Below are 24308 nucleotides of genomic sequence, written 5' to 3' on the forward strand. Positions count from 1 at the left end.
CAAAGCATTTCTAATTTTCATTATGATTGGCCCTGAGGTCAGATGCCATTACAATTTTCAAAACAAGTTCATTCAGCTTTTGTTTTTAAAGGTGTTTGTTGGTAGAAGCACCGTGGGCCGGTCCTTTGCTGTTTCCAGGGCAGGCCCATGGGCCCTATCTAAGCACCCTGTGGACCTGATCCAGCCCCTGGGCCTTAAGTTTGACACCCCTGTTCTGGAAGGTGTTCTGTTTTGGTTGCCGGTCAATAAAATTCACATGGAGCTCAGCAGTGTGAAATAATTATACTTAGAAGAAAAGTAACAGAGAATAAAGGACAGCCATTGGCTGTTCATGGCGCTGTTTTTCTTAATGAGAAAAGATTTCCTCTCATAATGCCACATTATTACAGTTGTGTTGTTAAAAAAACACAAGGTTATATGTGTTGTTTAAATTATTCCGAGCTGTTTTCATTTATTTATTTATTTATATGCAATGAAAAGCACAGGGAAAGCTTATTCTACAAACAAAAATAGCTTGGCTCAATAACCTACAATCAATTGTTAGTGGCATAATGTTATGGGGCTGTGTTAGACTGAGCAACCTAGTTGTGCCTGGGTTTCTGAATGACTTCAGACTGTGTTGCCCTAGAAACTGAGCTAATTTAGTAAGTGATGTGACATGAACATAAATGAATGGGCAGAGAATTGAAAATATGCTTGGCTTCTTGAGGGACTCGAGAAGCCAGTCTAGACTTAACCCTAAAAACCCAGTCATTATTGCTTATGCGGTGTTTATTTTTCAGGTGCTTTATTTAAATTACTTACACTGCACAATTTTTGTCAGTTCTGCAATAAATAATAGTGGTTTGTGCAATAATATTTCGTGGGAAAATTGTTAAGACATTGTTCCACATATTTAAATTGAGGTGTCATTAGGAGGGTTGATTTTTACCCTCAGATCTCGGACAGTTAGCTTAAGTCCATCTTAACTAGGACAGTGCAGGTTCAATGGGGAACATGATTTGATTCATTGTAGGGCATGCATATGCTTCCTGTGAAGAATATCTTAAAGGAGCAGTGTCCATCCCTGGTCCTCCACAGCTAATGTGCAATCTCATGCAGTTTACAATGTTCCTAACAGATACAGTACTACATGCAACCGTATTACCTACTATGTTTTATGCACAGTGCTTCTCTACAATGCTTTCAATGTTTTTTTTTAATTTAATATGTTTTAACATGAAATCACTACAATCTCAATAACAATAAAGATTCTGAATTAGTACTCCAATTAGTACCCAAATGTCACTTAACAACAGTGGCAAGAAAGGTTGTAATATGGGGCAAAACTCACTCAACAACTGTCTTGCTTCACAATGGACATTTTGAAGTCAGTTATGGTCATAAGCCAAGGACTATCTGTATGGTACTATAGTATTCTTTTCATGGGGAAAAGCTTAATGGGGAAAATGTGTTGCTTTTAATAGGGTGACTCAATATACCCCTTATCAGCCAGAAGTCTCCCAGGGCAGGCTGGAGAGCTTGTTGAACTACCAGACAATGGTGTGTGATCTCACCAGGATGGATGTGGCTAATGCCTCTTTGCTGGATGAAGGAACAGCGGCAGCAGAAGCCATGCAGTTGTGTCACAGGTAACAACCTCAGATTGTTAGACTGCTTTTGGAGAATGTAAAGTTCCTCAGAACTTTAGTGTTGTGGGCAAGATTGTCCACAAGGCACAATGTTGTCAAAAAACAAAACTCAAGATGCACATAAAAGGAGGTGAAGTTTTGATCACAGCATTGTGACTGCCATCTTGAGTTTTTCATCACAATCTGCAGATACCCTTGAATACTTCATTATATGGAAGAGACTGAAAACAACCCATAGGCCTATATTCTAAATCAGGTGTGTCCAACCTTGTCAACGTTAAGACCTGTGGACTTCAAGTCCCATGAATTCTCCATGGCTAAGGAATTCTGGGAGTTGAAGTCCACAGGTCTTAAAGTTGACAAGCTTGGATACCCCTGATATAAATGATAATGAGATAGAAACACCAAAGGAAGATGTAATATTTGTAGCCATTGATAATTTATGGGAAGCTATATATTTTTTCCTTGGTTCCCTCCATTCCCAAAATCTGTTGTTCAGAGATACAGGAACAGAATATGCTGTTTGGTTAACACAGTTCATCACCCCTGTTAGAGCCAGCAATTTCTGTAATCCACTCAGAATTCATGAAAAACTCATGACTTACTTCGTATTCATTTCCCTTTTGTAGACTTTTGTAGATTGTGGGCTTGTTTTCTTTTCCAATGTTCCTGGGAATAGAAATTTGAGTTTTAGATCAGGAGATGTCAAAGCCAATTAAAAACAAGGTTTTTGTCTGTATAATAACAAGCAGTGGAAACTTGCCAGAGCGAACTTTTTATGACCCATATCTGAAGTAATTTTATTGTTTTCTCCTTCCAACAGGCATAATAAGCGAAATAAGTTTTATGTCGACATCAGATGCCATCCTCAGACGATAGCTGTGGTGCAGACCAGAGCAAAGTAAAGACTGATTTAGATCTTTAAAAAAAATTAAATGGGCAATCTGCTTGAAATTCTTTCGTAATGTAGTCTGGCTTAATAAGATTGACTAAATATGAAACATGCCTATTGCTTTACTTGAATCAATTTCAGCTGAAGGCGATCAAGCTGACCTTTAACTCTGCATTTAATATTCTAGCTTATGTTTCTTTTTCTTTTTTAAATTGTATTCACTACAAGGAAATAACTTTGTCTTGGTATGTCGTTCTTGCTTTCCAGATACACTGGCATAAACGTAGAGTTGAAGCTACCTCATGAGATGGATTTCAGCGGTAAAGATATCAGTGGTGTCTTGTTCCAGTACCCAGACACTGAGGGGAAGGTAGAAGATTTCACAGGCTTGGTTGAACAAGCCCATCAGAATGGGGTAAATGAAGCAATAAGAATATTTCCAACCTCCATGTTTATGTCTGGCAGTGTAAATGTACCTTAGGTCAATGTCTGCTTTTCCAATCTAGTAAGATTTTGGACTCATAGCATTTCTGTACCACCCCAAAACTCCCAATCTCCATTTGATCGTGATATAAGTAACTTACCTGTGTAGGTAGTCCTCACTTAACGATTACCTTGTGTAGGAATCGTTCAAAGTTACGATGGTGCTGGAAAAATATCTATTCATTTTTAGCAGTCATGTGTTGGCCATTATAATCAATATACATTGTTCTGGGAACAACTCCTCTGGTTATCTACAACAGCAGTCCCCAACTTTTCCAGCTTTGCGGACTGGCAGTGTGGGGGAGAGAGCTGCACGCATGTGCACCTGCTCGCCCGCCACTTCCACAGCTCGGTTCTAGTGAGCCATGGCCCAGGGGGTGAGGACCCCTGATCAATATTGCCTTTTTGGGAAGCTTGGAGCCCTGATGGGGGCCTCTCACTTTGAAGGTGTCTAGTAGACTAGTACAAGATCTCACCTCCACCCCGTCGATGCATTGGTTTTTATCATATTTTAATCTTAATTTTAAATTGTCAGCTTTTAATGTCAAAGGTTTTAATCCTATAATTGTTTTATTCTGTGATTTATAACATTGTAAGCTGCCTAAAGTCACTTGGTAGAGAGATGGACGGCATACAAAATGTAATAAACAAACCAACCAACCAATGTATTGGCTTCTCTTGTATCAGAGCCTGGCCTGCTGTGCCACCGATCTCCTTGCCCTCTGCATCTTGAGGCCTCCAGGGGAGTTTGGCGTTGATGTTGCTTTAGGCAATTCCCAGAGGTTTGGGGTGCCTCTTGGATATGGAGGACCACATGCTGCCTTTTTTGCAGTCAAAGAGAATCTGGTGCGAATGATGCCTGGAAGGATGGTGGGAGTTACAAGGTAGGTTCACTTTCTGTTGAAAATCTGAATCCATCTTCTTCTAAGTCCTGAAGGGATTATACATGGATTGTGAAAAGTTCTACTCTTCTTATGTATTTTCTTCTTTCCAGAGAGCATGGAGTTGTTTTTTTTTTCTTTATATCTTTGGCTGATCTTAAATCATACAGGTATTTGCAATAGTTCATTTAGTGACCGTTCAAAGGGTACTGAAAAAAAGTGATGTATGACCATTTTTCATGCCTACGGTCATTGCCGTATCCTCATGGTCACGGGATTAAAATACAGATGCCTGGCAACTGGCTCATATTTAATGACCGTCGCGGTGTCACCTGGGCTCATGTGATCACCTTTGGCGACCTTCTGAGAAGCAAAGTCAATGGGGAAGCCAGATTCACTTTATGACCAGGATACTAACTTAATAACTGCCCTGATCCACTTAAAAACTGTTGACAAGAAAGGTTGTAAAAACAGGACAAAACTCACTTAACAACTGTCTCGCTTAGCAACAGAAATTTGGCCTCGATTGGGGTCGTAAGTCGTAAGTCGAGGTCTTCCAATTGTGGTCGTAAATCGAGAACTTCTTTCAGTTCTAGAAGATTAATTCCCCTATAATTAATCTTCTAGAACTAAATCATGCTACTGAAATACATGCTTATATCAAGTTTACTTCCACACCCACCCTTCACACAAATTTATACCCATATATACTTACCTGCATATTGAAAATGTTAGTGTTTTGCACAGCAGCTGTCCAGATGATGTCAAGAGACACTAACACAAATGTGTGGTCTTTTTTATATAATGTATGTATGTATGTATGTTTCGGCAGAATCTCATCTGCCATGATTCAGAAGATACAGAAGCCTGATGATGGCAGATGAGATTCTGCCGAAACATTGCTACAACTTTAAAAGCACAACTATAATGACATGGGAAAATACCCAAACAAAGCTGAATACTGTGTGTGTGTGTGTGTGTGTGTGTGTGTGTATTTTTACATGAATGTTTGTCGTCATCCAGAAAGAAAAAAATACAAGATAGTCAGGAACACAGGAACTTCGTGAGGTAAATTATACAGGACACATACAAGAAAAAAGGAGGGGATAAAAGGGAACCCCCCCTTTATACTTACAGCAACCAATCATAGCGTAGATTGCCTCACGCATGAGTCAGCACTCTCTAACTAATCAGCTACAGCTGTGTGTTTTGGCCTGTTGTACACTTTACTGTTCCTAAAGGTCTTATGTTCTTAATATCCACAGTATTGTAAGTTTCCAGAACTCTAGGTAAGGTCAGAATGTACTTATCACAGATAGAATGCTCCTTGTCCTTTCCTAAAGGATCTTTTATAGTAGATCCTCAGTCTCCAGCATGTTTCCTCAGGACAACAATGTGTAGGTGTGTGTATGTGTGGACGTGTTCCTTGGTTCACCATCCATTTTGACTTTCCTAATTTTAATTTTCCTTAAGCTCTCTTCAGTTAAAAACCTGAATGAGATACTAAATTGATAGAAAGCAAAGCATCAGCTTCAAGCATAATTCATGTTTCCAACAATGCCTTTGGACCCCAACTAAATTCTGAAGCCATTAATATAATGGACTCTAGCCCCAAGTTGTTTTGGCCTTTTGATATATGTGATATTTTATGACTGGCAACTGTTGTTTGTCCATGGCATGTTCTCAAAAATGTGAAAAAGAAAAGAAAAAGGATCACTAGATTTGGGTTGAACACCACTTGATGGTGGCAACAAAGTCATGATTTTCTGTATTTCTTTGCTGCCATCTAGCGGCAATTCAAATCTATGTATCCCTTATCTGGTAATTGTACTAAAACAAGTTAGGAATCCTTTGTTTGAATTGAGGTTTGCATTGTCTTGATGGCACAGCTGAGTAGCTTCTTTGCAGTGCTTTGGTTCATAAACATGCAATTTGTCAAACTGTAGTATTGCATCAGGTGATAGCAAAAGGAAACTGCCTTGATTCAGGAATAATTTAGAGAGTTTCATATTGTAAATTATTCATTTTGCTAAAAAATATTATTAATCGTTTTTGTTAACAAAACCAACTAGCCTTTGTCTATTTAAACCGAAGAAAGTAATATATTTTCCCTTTGTGTATGTTTCAAGAGATGCTAATGGGAAAGAAGTATACCGGCTTGCGCTGCAAACCAGAGAACAGCATATCAGGAGAGATAAAGCTACTAGCAATATCTGTACGGCTCAGGTAAGGTTTTCTTCCATCATTGATTATACATCTGAACTAGACTAGGTTGTTTGTGTCATATAATATATGGGTATATGCATATTTATCTATTTATTTATTTATATTTTTGTCATGTTTATATAGTGTATATTGGAGGTGGTGACCCTTTGAGAGCTGTATGCAACGAAATTTCATTTTAATGTATGCTGATTAGTGTTCATTTAAAGTGACAATAAAGTTATTCTAAGTCTAGATGATGTAGTATCTGAGTTGCCCCAGGTTTATACACATAAATTTATTTAATCCCAAATTTTGCTTCTTAGGCCCTTTTGGCTAACATGGCTGCAATGTTTGGAGTTTATCATGGTGCAAATGGATTAAAGTACATTGCCAAGAGAGTCCACAATGCTACTCTAATCTTAGCAGAAGGTGAGTGAACCTTCAGACATAGCAAAACCCTGTCCAAAAGGAGCAATTTTAATGTTGGAGAATTTGAATAAACTTTCAATGCTACTCTGTAAATACCAATACCAATAGCACTTAGACTTAAAACACTCTCTGAGGTGTTTACAATATCAACATATTGTCCCCAACAATCTGGGTCCTCATTTCACCAACCTCAGAAGGATGGAAGGCTGAATTGAGCTGGTCAGGATTGAACTCCTGCCAGTTGGCACAGTTAGCCTGCAACTCAGAGTTAGTCTGCAATTCTAACCACTGTGCCACCACAGCTCCTTTTTTTCTACAAGTCTTTTTTTGTTTTGTTTACACTGTAAAGTGTAGTGATTCCTAAAACAGGTTTGTAAAATAACTTAGAATAATGTGATTCAAGTCCAGTAATATGAAGAGCCAGTCACTAATAGTCCAGCATAGTTGCCGATAGCAGCCAAATTTATTTGTTTATATACCATCTTTTCTTATTTTTATAAATCACTCAAGGCAGTGAACATGCCAAATATTCCCTCCTCCTCTTAGTTTCTCCACAACAACAATCCTGTGAGGTGAGTTGTGCTGAGAGAGAGAGAATTCTGGGAGTTGAAGTCCACAAGTCTTAAAGTTGCCAAGGTTGGAGACCTCTGAATAGAATCTGTATCACATAACCTTTTACATCTTCATTTTAAAACAGATAATCATGGAGATAATCTATAAGTATCTATAAAAACACCACCCAGCTGGCTTTTATGGATAAGGCAGGACTAGAACTCAGCTTCAAATTATTTTGAATACAACTGTGCAGAAAACCTGAGTGGGTTTGTGTTTGCTTATATTAGGTTTGAAGAGAGCAGGTCATCAACTCCAACATGACCTATATTTTGATACCTTGAAAATCCAGTGTGGATGTGGCATCGAAGAAGTCTTGCAAAGGGCAGCCCAGAGACAGATAAACTTTCGGATTTACCCTGATGGCACAGTAAGTGACAGCTTAAGGATACTCAGAAGTGGTTCTAATGCCTTAATTCATTATTCATTATCATTATTATAAAGAGATAAAGACTATCCAATAAACATTTTTCTAAGAAACTCTGAGGTCCTTAGTGCTCTCTGAGGATGGTGGTTTTCTTGCAGATGTTTCATTACCAAACTAGGTAACATCATCAATGCTCTAAGAAACTCAGTCATTGTTTCAGAAGGAAAGCTCAGTAAACAGCCATTGAATGTGCGTTAGAAGAAAGAACATTCAGACACATTTTTAAATTGTTGATGTTCATAGTAATTATTAGAATATTATGCATGGTGTATAGGGAGTGTCAATAAATATCATCTAGTTTATATATCCAGTTATTGTTTCAGAGTACTCATTGATTTCAAATATTGAAACACTTGCATTTATGAACTTAGTAGTTGTGTCCTTTTTTTCTTCCAACTATCAATAGCTTGGAGTTTCTCTTGATGAAACTGTAAATGAAAAAGACCTAGATGACCTACTATGGATTTTTGGCTGTGAATCTTCAGCTGTAAGTAGATCACTGATTAGAAAACTAAATAACTAATTGATCAAGATAGAGCATACCTGAGTTCATAACTTCCATAGTAATAACTGGATTCTCATTCATTCACCAATATCATAGAAAATATTGGAAAACTTTTAACTTTCAGCAGTGTGAAGAGAAGTTCAATAAAACAATTTCTATCGCTCCCAAATTTTAACATTATCCATAACTACACAATTTTGAGTTTTCACAACCCGTGTGATTTTACCCTTTTGAAATCAAAAATATCTTCCAATATCTCATTTTGCGCAACTGTTTCCAGTTGCACTTCAGACTAAGATAGTTGTTTTAGAAGGTATACTTGCAGATTGAAACTCAATTCTGAGAGGAGAAAAGAGATTGACTGTTTCTTTTATGTTTGAAAGGAATTAGTTGCAGAGAATATGGATGAAGAAACAAAAGGCATTTTTGCTACTCTGTTTAAAAGAACATCAAAATTCCTAACACACCAAGTATTCAACAGGTTTGTAAAACTCTTTGGAATATTTTGGCTCATGCTGGTTGGTGAAGATGAGAATGAGGCATGTGATATTCCAGAAAAACAAGTTAAAATATTAAGCTACTAGGTTTGCATGCTGGAAATTTTATTTGCACTAACTTTACAGTTTTTGAAGGGAAATTGTGTAATTTGACCAATTAATAGCAAGCAACACACAATTAAAGCAAAATGCTTATGACTGTATTATGGTACATGCCTTTTATCTGTATGTCCATTTAAATACAAATGTTTCATCAACATGTATTGACAGTCAGCCTGGAAAAATGAATTATAATTTAGAGCAAATCTGAACATTAAAAGGAGGAAGAATTTATTACTGATCTGACAAAAGATTTGGGGGCAGAAATAGTGTTCACCTTTTATTATTACTTTGGTTATTAATATAAGTTCTTTATGTCTGCAGCTATCACTCTGAAACAAATATTGTCCGGTATATGAAAAGATTAGAAAACAAAGATATTTCTCTTGTTCACAGCATGATTCCTTTGGTAGGTATGAACTGAAAAGGTGGGGGGAATCATAGCTGTTAAATTTTCTTGAATGAAATCCTGATGGTATGTTGCCTTTCTTTAGGGATCCTGTACAATGAAGCTGAATAGCTCATCAGAACTTATGGTAAGCTGTTTAAATTAATATATTATTTTTATGAAATAAATTTAAGATAACTATTAAACCATTTTTTGCAAACATTAAATAAACTCAAAAGATTTTGGGGTAGATTGCCATCTGTTCTCTAAAAAAGAATTCCTGCACTCCAGTTGACAATCACCTCCAAAAAGTGTGTTCTATCAGATTTTCCAATGAATAGCCACACTTTATGGTCAGCTTAGAGTTGCATTTCATGTGCTTCCTATCATTTATTTACATATATTTTTAACACAGATATGGTTTTTCCTTCTCTTTCTCTGTGCCCATCTGTGGATCCATGTCTGTTTTGTAGCCTATTACATGGAAGGAATTTGCCAATATCCATCCTTTTGTTCCCCTGGATCAAACTCAAGGATACCAGCAGCTTTTTAAGGAGCTTGAGAAGGATCTGTGTGAGATCACAGGCTATCACAAGATTTCATTCCAGCCTAACAGGTAGAAGGAATTTTGTTTGACCCACTGCAGTATGTACAGATTTAAAACTCTGTTTTTGTTTTTGTTTTTTTCAAAATGTGGTCATTTCCTTTCTCAGTTATCTGTGGAATTCCTGGTGTATCTGCACTATTTATATATGATAAATGGAATATAATTCTTGGGCCATGTGTGTACATGGTGAAATAGACATTTTTAACATTGAAGTCTGTGTCAGCCACACTTGTCACTAATGGAATGGGTAAGAGGATAGAAAAATGGTTCTAGGCAAGAGAATCTTGAAACATAATTTTATTTCCATCAAAGTTACAGTAAAGTACAAATTGGTTGGGTTTAGATAGTGGAAATGGAATAACATATTTTATCTTAAATGGTCAGGACTTCAGTAGCAACAATCTGATTTCTGAATGGATATGTGCTTGGAAAATGTCTGAGCTGCTTTTCTTCCTTGCAGTATCCAGGATACAAAGACATACTCATCAGACTTTTGTGCCTTGTTTACCATTTTCTCATATTTCTCAGTTCCAATCACTTGCCTACCACTCCTAGGAAGATATGGCAGTCCAGTAGATGCTTTGAGCTTGTATCATCCAGTTACCTAAGGACTAGCTAATTTCATAATCAAAGCAGGTAGTGCCTCCTTCTTCTCTGGGGCTATATTTGCCCTGCTATATATTTCTTTATAGAGGTTGTGAAGGGAAGACATGCAAACTAGTCAAAAGACAAAGTTCACAGCTGAGAATGACCTGATTAGTTTTCTGGCTATGTTGTTGTCCCTTTCAGTGTGTATCACCCCACATCTTCCAGGCTCTTTGTTTATAAATGTATGATACATCCACAAATCAGAACACCTCCATTTGGCAGTGACACAGAACAGATGCCATAGAGATAGGCTGGGCTCGCCTGTGGGACTCACACATTGTTGATTTGTGCTGAGTCAAAGATGGGCAGATAGACTTTTAATTCAGTAGTGGCAAAAGACTTGGGGGTGGCGGGGAAAGAATGTTAATCTGCTTTTAGCAACTTGGTTTACAACTTGAATTTAAAAGTGTTGGTATTTGGTATCATTTAATCTTCCTTCTCTACATGGAATGATGTATTCCAGTATTTTTTTTACTTTGGAGATTAATAAACTTGTTTAACAGAATTTTAAATCGGGATGTTGATTTACGCCTAAAAAAGCTTTGTTTCTTTGCAGTGGAGCTCAAGGTGAATATGCTGGGCTAGCTGCAATCAAGGCTTATTTAAATGCAAAAGGAGAATGGCAGCGAAGTGTAAGTAAAAAATAGACTTTTATCTAACTTTTGATTTCTTGTCCCCTATGTAGCTAATTATTTTTGGAATGGCAGCTTGTTTTTCAGTAGAAACAGACTTAATTAGCCTGGCTGTGTCCAATGTAAGTTCTATGGGCTGTTTGTCATTTGCACAGTTTGCTGGTTGCTAGGTGAGATAATCTGCCTACTTTTGCTAGCTTTTATGCATTATTTTCTGTATGCTTCTAAATGCCTTTCCCTTCTTTGGATACACTAGTTGTTCTGCAAAATTTCCACAGAAAGTACACTCGGTTTTTCTTTTTCTTTTCTTTTTGTCAGACTGAACAAACACAATTATCTTTTCCACTTCCTCCTGAAACAAATGGAGGAGGGGATCAGGAGACACAATATTATGTATTCCACTCACGCAAGGGTTTATATATGAAATACTGAACACTTCATGTGTTAATTCCTTGCCTCCTCCTTCCTAGGGCTGAAAGCGAGTGGCCCATGGTCACTCAGCTGGCTTTGTGTCTAAGGCACAACGAGAATTTATTGTTTACCGGTTTCTAGCCTGTTGCTTTAACCACTGTACCTAACTGGCTCATTGCTGTTAACAAAGATGTTCTTAATGAGATACTTCCTCTTGTATCATGTGAGCAGACCTATATTCACTAGCTGATTAGCAACCTTAAAGCAAAAGGTAGATTAAAATCAAAGTGATTGATGCTCAGAAGGGCAATCTAAAGGGTTTTCTGTTGTGATTAAGACTTTGTTTTTAATCACTGAAGGAGGAAATCGTGTGATTTTTGTATCTGATAATATATTTGCTCTCAAGCTGGAGATTTTAATATGCTTTTAAATTGCTTCCTTGTGAAGAAATACTACTCATAAAAGAAGTATTGTTTGTAACCTTTTTGCCTGCCTTTCATTATTCTTGTTATTTGATTGATAATTAATGCAAAACTGTCAGCATGATTTACCACTCCCAGCGGCCATGTTCTCATTCATACTTGGCCTAAAGGGAAATATATTACTGCTTAGATCAATATTTTCAATGTGTTTAGTCCATAACATAATCAAGCTGGAATTAATCAGACAGCTTCAAGATTTAACAAGGTTACACCCCGAACAATAATTATCATGCATTCAGTTCATGACAGTCTATTGATTTTACATATTCTTCTTCCTAAAGGTCTGCCTTATTCCTAAATCAGCTCATGGTACCAACCCAGCAAGTGCTCAAATGGCAGGGATGAAGATCCAGCCAATAGAAGTAGATAAAAATGGAAGCATTGATCTGAGTCATCTGAAAGCAATGGTTAGTTTACTGCCCTTTGTCCTCATACATTCCTTTATTATAAATTATGAATGTTTAGAAAAAAAAACAAAAGAGAAAATTTGTCTTTTAAAGCATTTTTATGACACATAACTTTTTGGCTATTTTTGAAATATTCTTTTTTTGAGAATCAATGCTACAGTTGTGTCTACTTTTGTGGCTATTTACTATTCCCCTCTTTTTATTAACACTAAACTGAATATAAGTGAAAATAGCAATAGCATTTAGACTTATATACCACTTCACAGTGCTTTACAGCCCTCTCTAAGCGGTTTACAGAGTCAGCCTATTGCTCCCAACAGTCTGGGTCCTCATTTTATCAATGTCAGAAGGATGGGAAGGCTGAGTCAACCATGAGTCGGTGAGATTCCAACTGCCAAATTGCTGGCCGTCGGCAGTCAGCAGAACTATCCTGCAGTACTGCATTCTAACCACTGTACTACGGTGGCTCTTGCACAAAAGAATAAATAATTATGAAAAATTTCAGGTACCAGATAGAGTACTTAGTATGTGGGTAGACGTTTGATCATCTTCTGTAGTATTTCTCAACCTAGACAACTTTAAGATGGATGGACTTCAATTGCCAGAATTCCCCATCCAGGGATGCTGCCTGGGGAATTCTGGGAGTTGCAGTTCATTCATCTTAAAGTTGCCAAGGTTGAGAAATGTTGAGTTAAAGGAAAAGGAGGAAATCTTTGCTGGAAGCTGCTGCATGATGAATTTGCAAAGACCAAATGAAATTAAGGAAATCTAATTTAGTAGGCCTTTTATGCCAAACTGATAAGGACAGATTTTGTTTTTCTTAAAAATTTGGTAATGCTCCATGTAAAGAGAGGGAAGAATCTTGTTCTTATCACTCAGATATGTCACGCTGTTGTCATTTTTTCCCTTTCTTCTTATAGGTAGATAAGCACAAAGAAAACCTAGCGGCTATCATGATCACATATCCATCCACTAATGGTGTCTTTGAAGAGCAGATCAGTGATGTATGTGATCTGATTCACAAACACGGAGGCCAAGTTTATTTAGATGGAGCAAATATGAATGCTCAGGTGAGAAATAGATCCAGGCAAATCCTTTTAGTTCATGTACTCAATAGTGATTTTTTTTAAATACTGGGAAATGATTGAGGCATAATGGGACTCTGATGCATTGGATTTGGGTAGTGGGAGCATCGAGATTCATGAGTATGACTGATTTCTCATAATCAGTAACACTAGCCCTGAATATCTGTTCCTGACTGAAATCTTGGATCACTCTCGTACTAGTTTTTCATAATTTTGGCATGAAAAATTTTATAGAACGGCGTCCATATGGGAAAAGTGTAATATTTGGATCTTTATAGTTTTAAAAAAGGATAAGACATAATGAGACATTGTGATGTGGAGAAAGCAAATAGACAGCTCCCCATGTTTAAATCATTCGGTTCCACTGAAAAACAAAATAACAAAGTAACATGCGATAGAAACACATGAAAGTATTTCACAATGTATGTCAGTTGGCTACCAGATTGGGAGAATGTAGCTATTACAAACCAACATCAGAGCAGCCCACGAAGTCAAATTCCTAAAGTAAAAAAAGAAAAAAATAGAAGTTGTTTGTGAGATAGCCAGAGGAAGAGTAGGCTCACACCATTTGACAAGCTAGCAGGACTAATGGTCAAAAAAGTCAAAATGGAAACCACTATGGTACAAGCAACGTTGCACCCATTTTTATGTTTGTCAAAAAGAAAAAACATCCATATGGCAGTGGTGCAAATTTTGGTATCTTGCAGATAGTTCATTACTATCTAAGTCAGCAAAGCTGGCTGAGGAATTCTGGGAGTTGAAGTCCACAAGTCTTAAAGTTGCCAAGGTTGGAGACCCCTGACCTAGGTAACATTGTCAGTGCTAGAGCACCGCTCTCTTCTAGCCCTGATGATGCTAGCTAGTGGGTAATGATGAAGTTTCTGCAAGAAAACAACCCAACTCAGTGAACACCAAGGACCCCACAGTTCAACCTTCAGCTAAACATATTCTCTTCTGTTGGTGCAATCAAAGTTCATTTTCAAAACAGAGGGAGTTTTAACTGCACCACCATGGTTGCTCTCTTGACTTTTTTGGCTCGCTACTGGCAGTCGTCTCTGCAAGCCAGGTTATGTAGTCTGTCACCCCCGTTCCCGCCCCCCCCTTCAATGTTCTATATCTTTGAAACATCTAGATTTTTGATTGGGAACATCTTGCTTTCCTTTCCCCGACAGGTTGGCCTGTGTCGCCCTGGAGACTATGGGTCAGATGTTTCTCATTTAAATCTTCACAAAACCTTTTGCATTCCTCATGGTGGAGGAGGACCTGGCATGGGACCGATTGGAGTGTTAGTATCTACTTCTTGTGATAAGAGCATGTATTTTTATTATTTTTTTCATGAAGACTTTAAAGCAGAAATTTTAAGGATGCCCACTAGGGAATAAGATACATAGCTAGGATTACCGTGTAACCAAAACAGCATTATTGGAAAAATTTAAATTGAGATAGATGAGTCAGAAGTCATTGCATCTACATATATTCCTCAAAAATGTTTGCATTAAAGTAAGTATTTCCAGAAAAGGTATCCGCTGAGTAAAATATATGCCCCTCTGCTTATACATGCACTCCTCCCTTTATCTGATAAGGGAGGCTCTCTTGTTTTCTGGGAACCAATCATATTGGCCATTAAAATTGGCTAATTATTCTTGTATATAGATCAGTGTTTCTCAACCTTGGCAAGTTGGATAGACTTCAACTCCCAGAAATCCTCAGCCAGCAAGGAGTGGGTCGAGAAACACTGCTATAGGTAGAAATGCAGAAAGCTAGATGCTGTCCAAGAGGATTTTTTTTTCTTCCTGACTTGTTTTAGAGGGTCAGGGTGAAATGTACTTAAGCAGACTTTTGATTCTGGCTAATTAAAACATGGTACTATAGCTGTTGGTGCTACAGTAGGAGGGAAGCTGGATGTTCAAGTTCTTTTCTTGCTGTCCTTTTAGGAAGATGCACCTGGCTCCTTTCCTGCCTAGCCACCCTGTCATTGCCTCACTGCACGATGCACATTCAAGCCCATTAGGCACCATCAGTGCTGCCCCTTGGGGATCCAGTGCCATCTTGCCTATTTCTTGGGTTTATATCAAGGTACTTCATAATTTCTGCTCCTGGTTTCTTCCGTACTAGTAGATTCTCATGCTGATGGTAAGAGAGATCTGCAGAAAGTTAAAGACCTGCAGGATTGTATGAGAAGAGATTGTATAGGTTGTATTTAGAAGGAATTGTCTAATCTAGTTGCACAACTTGCAAACCCTCCTTCCCACTGCAGTCTCCCACAAAGTGAGCATTAAAAAAAAATACATTGGAAGTGCTACAATGATTTGTAGCCCACATCTTTTGTGGAAGCTCACAGTAACAAACATATCCTCCTATTTTTCCCAGTAACAATAAATGTGTGACATGTTGAGCTGAGATTGAGTGACTGGCCCAAAGTCATCCATTGAGTTTCCAAGATAGAATTGACTTGTTCTCCTATTCCAAGACCAACTCTTTAACCATCATACTACAATGGCAGATGCTTTTAAGTCCCATCATAGACAACCCCAGTTAAAGGGATTAAATAGCAAGTGCTGAAAGAGTAAACAGTATTCTACCAGATGCAGCCGTAAGATATTGCTACAAGAAATTTCCCTGTTCTTTCAAAATATATAGAAATGACGGTAAATAATAATAGCAATAACAGGGTCAAATCAGATTTGACAAGATGATTTACACCTTTCAAATCAAGTTATTTGATCACTTAAAAAATTTCTACTTAAAAAAATAATTTCTTGGATGAGATCTCCAAGGAAGTACTAATTTATATGCTATACACACCTGAATGGTTCTGACTGATTTATCGATGAGTTGTGTAAGCCATCAAAACCATTCACACACTGATGGAATCTAAGCTTATAAACTAAATACTGAACAAATAGAATGAATTAATCATTTACTACAGCAATAATTTTACAACATGGAATGTTTAATCATCTACATCAGGAATATGGTTTTGTGCCGTCGTCCCCATTTTCATTCATGTTTTTGCTTCTTTAGATGATGGGAGGCAAAGGCCTAAAACATGCTTCTGAGATTGCAATTTTGAATGCTAACTACATGGCAAAGCGACTAGAGAACCACTACAAAATCCTCTTTAGAGGCTCCAAAGGCAAGTATAATCACTGGGAATATTTTCTGCCTAGCAGAGTTAACCATTGTACCAGCATGTTGACATTTAGCAAAAATGAAAGAAACAAACTGAGTGAAGGAAGCTTAGTTTGAACAGCTTTTAGTGAAAGCCAGAATAAGCCACCTTAAACCTCTCAAAATAGGAAGACTCATTAAAATCTCCAGCAGATGCTTCTCTGCTCAGCAAGGCCTCTCTAGAGCCCACTGAAATGGGGAACTACCATCTTGTCTTATACTCATATTTTATTATTCTCAAAAAAGATTCATGTGTCTAAATCTTTACTCTAAAACAGGTTATGTAGCTCATGAATTTATTTTGGATACTCGGCCTTTTAAGAAAACTGCAAATATTGAAGCTGTGGATGTTGCTAAGCGGCTTCAGGATTATGGTGAGATATTTTTTCTTCTTCTTTTCTTAACCACTTCTTCATTTTGAATGCTACACATTTCACGAACAGCAGAGATGTGATATTTTAATGCTGCTGCAGGGTGACTACAGAAAGAGAAAGCTGCTCATGGCTGCTGCTGTTTTTCTTTGCATCAAGAGGAAAGTAGAGGCTTTAAGCAAAATCCATAAATGCATATATTTATTTCATATTGTCTTTATAAAGCAGATTAGCTCAGAGATTGATCTAGCGGGGGATAGATGGTTAGGATGTTTTCTGACTGTTGAGGTTCATTGTTTTAAACATCAAGTGAACAATTAGAATTCATGTTTCCTAGGATTCCATGCTCCAACCATGTCCTGGCCAGTAGCTGGGACCCTCATGATAGAACCAACCGAGTCTGAAGATAAAGCAGAACTAGACAGATTTTGTGATGCCATGATTAGTATTCGACAAGAAGTAGCTGATATAGAAGAAGGAAGGATGGATACTAGAGTTAACCCCTTAAAGGTAAGCTCAGGAGGGTTTTATTTATGTGAGACTTCTACCAGGTGCTCCTTGTTCAAAATTGAAATAGTTTGACACAAAACATGGGTGAGGGCTCCTTTCCTTTTGCGCATTCTAAACTACATTTCTTTTGACTTAGATGGCCCCACACACTTTGACCTGCCTGGCTGCACCCAACTGGGATCGCCCATATTCTAGGGAAGTAGCTGCTTTTCCACTAGTAAGTAATGAGTTATAATTTCACAAATATATTTTGAGCAATTATTTTATTAGAAATGTTCTGGTCAGATTTTAAAAACCAACAATATGTTCCCTCCAGATGTGCCAAAAAAACTCTAGTGGGTATTTGAAAACCAGACAACCCATGCTCACCTTACTGCATTCAAAGAGTTTTCTTTGGGGCTGCTATAGAGGAAAAGTATATGATTTTTTTCTGTTTTGAAAGACGTCCATCATGATCAAGTGTAAAATTAGAACAGGGGTGTCAAACTCACATCGTCATGGCGGTGTCATATTATGTACTGGAACTTTTTCCCCCTCCACTATATCGCAGATGGTCTGTATATGAGGGAAGTTTCTAGGCCAGAAAAAAACCCAGCAGAGCATAGTACAAATTTAACAAAAAAGTATAATGTAGCTTATTTTCTATGTTTGAGTCCTATCTACTGTGGCTCAAACTGCCTTTTTGAGGTGATGCTTCTATACATACTGGAAATATTTGCTCAAGTATTTTTGAGCAAATATTTCCAGTATTAAAGAGAAACAAAACAAGTAACTCTGCAAATTTTCAGCAGTCTCAAGTTTTTTCTCTCAAAACAAACAAAAACCTAGGCTTCCTAGCAATAACTGGTAAGTTTAAAAGCAGTATGTTGCAGTCAAGAGGTATTGATGAAAAGGACTGTTTCCACCACAAGAAGTGAAATAAAGAAGTAAACGCTGTTTTGTTTTGATCTGGTTTTCATTTATTCACATTTCAGCTCCTACAAGAATCTGACAAAACCTTTGTACCAACAAGAAAATGATGTCCAAAGCAAAATAAGGAACATCTATGGAGATTCTGTCATCCAAGTCATGGTTGTCCCAAAAGTGCTTTTCAAAAGGCAACCGGTCTTTGTTTTTTCCCTGAAAATATTTCACTTCTCATCCAAAAAGCTTCTTCAATTCTCAGTTGAAGTTCAGAACTGAAGAAGCTTCTTGGACGTGAAGCAAAACATCTTCAAGGAAAAAACAAAGAAAGTCCAGTTGCCTTTCGAAAAGCACCTTTGGGACAAAACAAGGAACATTTGGTTTAAACTATAGTGGTTGTCCTGACCAAGAGGAGGGCCATAGTTATTAGTGGAAAGGCTAGATGTAGAGACTTATTGGGATGGGGAATTGGAAGGTGTTATGTGGGAAACCTGCAAGTGGCTCATCAGTCCAATTACTTCCATCCTCCGGTACTTCTGAAAAAGCCCAAAATGGTAATTCTGAAATTCAACAGCAAAACAGTTGTTTCACTAGTGCAACCTGGGATCATTTATGGTGGCGTATGAAGGTTCAAAATGGAAGTTTGGTTTTCCATTTTCATTTCCATCCTTATTTTGGACAACCAACAAAAAAAAATATGCTGCTGAGTTTCATTGGCAGAATATTTTGAGTGCTGGGGTGAAGCGCAGAACGCAGGGTAACCTAACCTGTCTTTAAAATAATGAGTAGAACAACTTCAAATCTCTCAAACTCCTGGCCTAGTCACGGAAAGACTTCCAAAAATTCAAAAGAAAAAGAATCCAGATAGCATTTTTCCAAATCATGTAGGGCTTACAATCAAAACCTTGCCTTGAAAGCTTTCCTTGATGCATTTTACTGCCTATCTTTTTTTAATGTACACAATCATATTGTAATTACTAATTTTTGTTGTTTAGATGTTGTACCATATAGCTTTTCTAAATACTTCTTTCCTCTTCTTTAGCCGTTTGTGAAACCTGAAAGTAAGTTTTGGCCTACAATTGCCAGAATTGATGACATCTATGGGGACCAGCATCTGATCTGTACCTGCCCACCAATGGAGGTCTATGAGTCTCCTTTTGCAGAGCAGAAGAGAGCATCATCTTAGGACCAGCTTCCTTCCAGCCTTTGAATTACCTTTCAGATCACTGGGCTTAATTTTTCTCACTGTATTTGTAGCACTCTGTGAAGACAGGTGAAATCTTCAGCCCAGTTAGCATATTTTATATACAGTGTATATTTTTGAAAACTCCATGCTGTTAATTACATTTCTGTGCAGCTATTTGTAAAATACTTTTATTAAGCGGCAATTGATTTGATACAGTGCCTCAGTTTCCATGTCAATCCATGCTGAAGTGGCCTTAATTAAGGCCCTCTTTTCTATCAGGGCTGCTTTTCTGTGATTTAATAATAAGCATTGAACTGTATGAAAAAAAGCAATACAGTACACTGTTTAAACAGTGTCATGACTATGCACCTGCTCGTCCAAATGCTCTGTGATATAGAATTAACCCCAATTTTTTAGGACAGTTTTATAATGTATTTCCTTTGTATATGGGCTAAGGTAAAATGGAGTTACTGTTCATTTTGTATGAAATGAAGTCATGGACAACCATTAACACAGTTTGATATGGTCGAATGCAGGTGGCTTTTTTTAAAAAAAGTATGTACCACACTCTAGATTATGGCAATGTATCTTTATTGTTTATAATTATATGTTCTAGAACTGGTATTTTTTAAATTTTCTCTTGTTAATGTTCCAATTAAAAACTAGCTGGCTTCCCAGTTTTTGAAGTTTGCTTTCAATCCGTTTGGCAAAAAACAGGTCACTTTCTTCAGAATATGAACTTATAACTCTAGCCAAACAGGCACAGGACACTTGGCTCAGCAGTATTTACGATCTCACACACCCTATCTTAAGTGAGCCATTTTGAGAGACTTTGCTAGGGCTGAAATGATTACACTTGTGAGAACCAAAGGTTGCCTGCAGGATTGCTAGCATTAAGCTTTCTAATACATTTTGTTCTGATACAGATATTTAAAGGGCACATTGTTTGGCAAATGAGAAAGCCCAGTTCTCTTTTAGGTTAATTATTGAGGAATATTTCTTAATCAGTCAGCCATTATCTGTAAAACTGACTTAACCCATTCAGTGCAAGACTAATTCCCAGTTTCTTTGTTACAGTTCTGTAGACTGGCTTAAGGCCTAACCAATGAAAGCCACAAATACAAACACACACACACACACACACACACACAACCATGCGGGTCAGACACACTTCTCACAATATGAGTTCCTATAAATCTTGGTGTAATGTGGTCTGATCTGGGACAGTGCTATCACAGTAGTTATGAATTCAATCAATTATAATATGCTACAGCAATTAAATGCAAGTGCAACAATCAGAATTTATTATTTGAAATTAAAGGATGAGAGTACCTCCTTTACAGCACACATCAAAAGCACATAACTTTAAAAAGCTATCTCACATTGAACAAAGAGATGCCCACAACTGTCAAGAGAATTCCAATTTGAAGACATTGATGGCAAGCTGACTACTATGAAAATCGCCTCAAGAGATGTTAAAAAGAACCACAAAACACCCCATTTAGTGTGGTGCTTCCCACCTCTGGTTTCAGAGAAGCTTACGGGGATAGGAAATGAATGATAAAGTGCCTCCTATATATGATAATGCTAGCAACAAATTATTTATGGGGAAAAAGTCTCCTTTAATGCTCCAATAGACCAGGAGGTTGTAATTTTTCAGAAAATGAACTTGGGATACTCTGTTACTCTGTAACAGCAAACTGTTCTAATGTATCAGAAAAACGATCAACATTTTATTAGCAGTTCATTAGCATTATTTGGTTATTATTTTGGCTAACTTTAGCACAGGATAGCTAACTTAGGAAACATATACTGGTAGATTAAAAAAATATTCCACCTTTATTATTTTAAAAAATAAGTTAAGGTGGCAAACATACCTAATATTCCTTTCTCCTCTTTATTTTTGCCGCAACAACCCTGTGAAATGAGTTGGGCTGAGAGAGACTGGCCCAAAGTCACCCAACCAGCTTTCATACCTAAGGTGGGACTAAAACTCAATTTTCTGGTTTCTAGCCTGGTGCCTTGACCACTAGACCAAAGTACATTTTGTACATTTTGAAGTAGACACGGTAAGGTCTTGCACAAGCCAAAAAGAAGTTGTGCTTTGTTTATGCTTAGTGGGGTGCACAAAACTGGTTGTTGTGCCTCCTAGGCCATGACTTATGACAGGGAGCAGAAAAGGGCAATTGCCCTCCTCCCAAAATTATTTTATTTCAGCATTTTTAAAATTCTGATATCTTGCATGAAAATCCCAACATGTAATTCACCCAAATTTTCACAAATTTCCAGCCACCTCGAAGTAATCAAAATTCCAGAAAATTTGACATTTTTAATTTTGTGATAGGAGGCAGCAGTGTACTTGGGCCATTGTGTCTCTATTAAAATTAACTGTACTCTGGTTTAAACACAATGCTAATTTACAGTTTTAATATTTATGAGTAGAGGGCATAAGCTCATGCCCATAATATGTGACTTGGGTTTCAATCAGTTTGTGGTTAATATTAACTATTATTACAAAATAAGCAAGGATTTTTGATTAGTTTGAAACTGGTTTTCTAGATAAGAGCTGGAGAATTGACTCTCCCAATTTTATTCCTCATCATGGAGGTCCAATTGACATGACAAATGGGGCTCAGAATCCAGTATAGGCAGGCTGGGTTTCCAGGGCATGAAAAGATTAACCTTTATCTAGGCTGAAGATATACTCACTAGCCATGACTGAAACCCCAAAAGAAATTTTTAATCTCACAGCTCACTCAGGAGACTGCTATTGCTGCCAGAGAAGCTAAAACTATTTATGAAACTTTGCTTTCTTATCCTGCTTTAGCTGCAAATTTATAAATTCTTATGACTAAAAAGACCATTGGCTGACATAGCAAAATCAATATTTGTGTATCCGAGGGAGAAATAGGAAAGTTCTGCTTTCAATTTTTATCTAACTAGATACCTATTACTATCACAGCTGAAAAATTCTGGTTCATTTAATCTGTGAATAATGCAAATAAGTCATATTTAATTATAGTTTTGTTATCCTGGCTGATTGACTTAAGTATAATATAAATCAACCTGAGTTTTGATACTGGCCCAGTTTATCCATAATGATTTCTGTTTTACTTAGTGTGTTATATGTAAAGTAGGTCTCTATGGCTTCAACCTGTTAAGCAAAACATTCCGACAGTGTTACATGTGAATTCAACATTCATCTTTTAAACTATCCTATTTTAATTCTAATTTCTTTCTGCTAATGGAAAAAGACTGGAATGTAAACTGAAACCAGTTAAATAATGGTAATCCAATATTCAGTACCATACCTAAAACAGACTTGAAATAAAAAAGCTTCAGTTTCAATTTGTAATACAAGAATAATACCAGCTTCCCCACTCAAACAATGCACAAACAACTATGTATATGTTAAAATAGTATGTAAGTACTCAAACATATCTGTTCTGATGTCACTAGTCATTTGCTATCTTATAATCAAAAGTTGATATGAAAATGTAATCTCTCAGAATGAAAGCCTTATAAAAATGTATTTTAAAATATATAACTCTGCAAGGCAAATGCCCAAAGGACTAATGTAAACTTCAGGTTTACTGATCCCATTTATCAAAATTTCAAATGGAATTTTATGTAATATATATAAACACTATTTTAGGAAATCACTTACTATCATGTTATGGGTGTAAAATGCAAACAATCAACACTTTATGAATCATAAAATATTTAATAAGTATATTCAGGGGTGGGGAATATACTGTATATAAAATTTCAGATCACAATATGAAGCAATTTGAGCCCTCTCCAAGCTAGCACTGCTTTCAATGCTGTATAAGATGTATTGCCACTAATACAAGACCTACTAAAAGCAAACAATTTTACCTAATACAAAAGTGGCTTGTTTTATATGAAATAGTTTTTACACAATTAAGAGCGTCTTGAATACCCTCTTTAAGTGCAAAAAACACAAATCACTTTACATCAACAGCAACAATGCATTCATATCGTTCTTAGTCCTTAGTAGTCAGCTTGCAGAAGATACCAGAGCACAATAACGTTCACAAAAATAGACTAAAAGCTTGTTGTTGCAAAAGGAGTAAGAAACACAGCAGGAGGGGTAACACAATAAAGAATTATGCATACCACAGCATTTGATGTTCTGCAACAAAACTGGCTTCTTACGTGCTGTTTTCTTGTTGCAAAATCAAATTGCATGGACCAGGCAAAACTAATGCTCAGGAGGCAGTGTGTAGCTAAACTTCATTGGATGTGTTGTTAAACTTCCCCCAAATTTGTTTTCTCCATCTGAGGTAGTTATAAAAACAACTGAAGACCTGCTACTATGGTGGCCAGAGCCAAGAAAAGCCTTTATTCCTGCATACAAACTAATGGTCATCTGTTCAAAACTACCTTTGTGAAAAGGAAGCTGGGAATTTGAAGTTCTTACTACACAATAGATTGCTAACAGGGAAAAAGGGTTGAATTAGCGGCTTCACAATGTGATAGTAAATATGAATTCCCTCAAGATGGCTGGTCCACTGTTTTCCTAGATGGTTTGTTCTTTTAGTTTATTCAGTCATTTGGAGAATAAGGTTACAAATACATATCATCGTCCTTTGCTATAACCAGGGAAGAACTGGTCAAGTAGTGTCTGCAGTATCTTGTTGGGAACCATGGTGTAGCCCTTCCCAAGGTCATGTCGGCAAGCAGGACAGGTGAAGACTTCAGCTCTGAAAGAGCGCTGTAAACAACTCTAAAGTCATGGGAAACATACATATGTTAAAATCCAGTTCACAAGACAGGCATATTACTTAGAGACTACAGCAATATTCAGATGCAGAATATTCTG

The 24308-nt window shown here is 37.1% G+C and overlaps 2 protein-coding genes across 2 annotated transcripts in view; one reads left to right on the top strand and one right to left on the bottom strand.

The window, feature by feature from the left end:
- The window catches only part of GLDC (glycine decarboxylase), a 39131-nt gene extending 18992 nt beyond the window's left edge, over positions 1-20139 (top strand). Inside the window, exons 4-25 of the mRNA XM_026675998.2 lie at positions 1467-1631; positions 2455-2532; positions 2791-2938; positions 3694-3890; positions 6017-6113; positions 6416-6521; positions 7364-7503; positions 7967-8047; positions 8449-8546; positions 8986-9070; positions 9156-9197; positions 9523-9665; positions 10861-10936; positions 12111-12236; positions 13157-13306; positions 14494-14606; positions 15256-15397; positions 16346-16457; positions 16771-16866; positions 17201-17373; positions 17510-17590; positions 19319-20139. Coding sequence (XP_026531783.1) covers positions 1467-1631; positions 2455-2532; positions 2791-2938; positions 3694-3890; positions 6017-6113; positions 6416-6521; positions 7364-7503; positions 7967-8047; positions 8449-8546; positions 8986-9070; positions 9156-9197; positions 9523-9665; positions 10861-10936; positions 12111-12236; positions 13157-13306; positions 14494-14606; positions 15256-15397; positions 16346-16457; positions 16771-16866; positions 17201-17373; positions 17510-17590; positions 19319-19462 — 2593 coding nt within the window. The 3' untranslated portion in view covers positions 19463-20139. The remainder of the gene's footprint in view (positions 1-1466; positions 1632-2454; positions 2533-2790; positions 2939-3693; positions 3891-6016; positions 6114-6415; positions 6522-7363; positions 7504-7966; positions 8048-8448; positions 8547-8985; positions 9071-9155; positions 9198-9522; positions 9666-10860; positions 10937-12110; positions 12237-13156; positions 13307-14493; positions 14607-15255; positions 15398-16345; positions 16458-16770; positions 16867-17200; positions 17374-17509; positions 17591-19318) is intronic.
- A 604-nt stretch (positions 20140-20743) lies between these two features.
- UHRF2 (ubiquitin like with PHD and ring finger domains 2) overlaps positions 20744-24308 on the bottom strand; it is an 84896-nt gene continuing 81331 nt past the window's right edge. Inside the window, exon 16 of the mRNA XM_026676011.2 lies at positions 20744-24212. Within this exon, the coding sequence (XP_026531796.1) occupies positions 24066-24212 (147 nt within the window). The 3' untranslated portion in view covers positions 20744-24065. The remainder of the gene's footprint in view (positions 24213-24308) is intronic.

The sequence above is a fragment of the Notechis scutatus genome, chromosome 2 (genome assembly GCF_049901735.1).
Source record: "Notechis scutatus isolate UNSWTSFEM ecotype Mainland chromosome 2, rNotScu1.2, whole genome shotgun sequence".
Lineage (NCBI taxonomy): Eukaryota > Metazoa > Chordata > Lepidosauria > Squamata > Elapidae > Notechis > Notechis scutatus.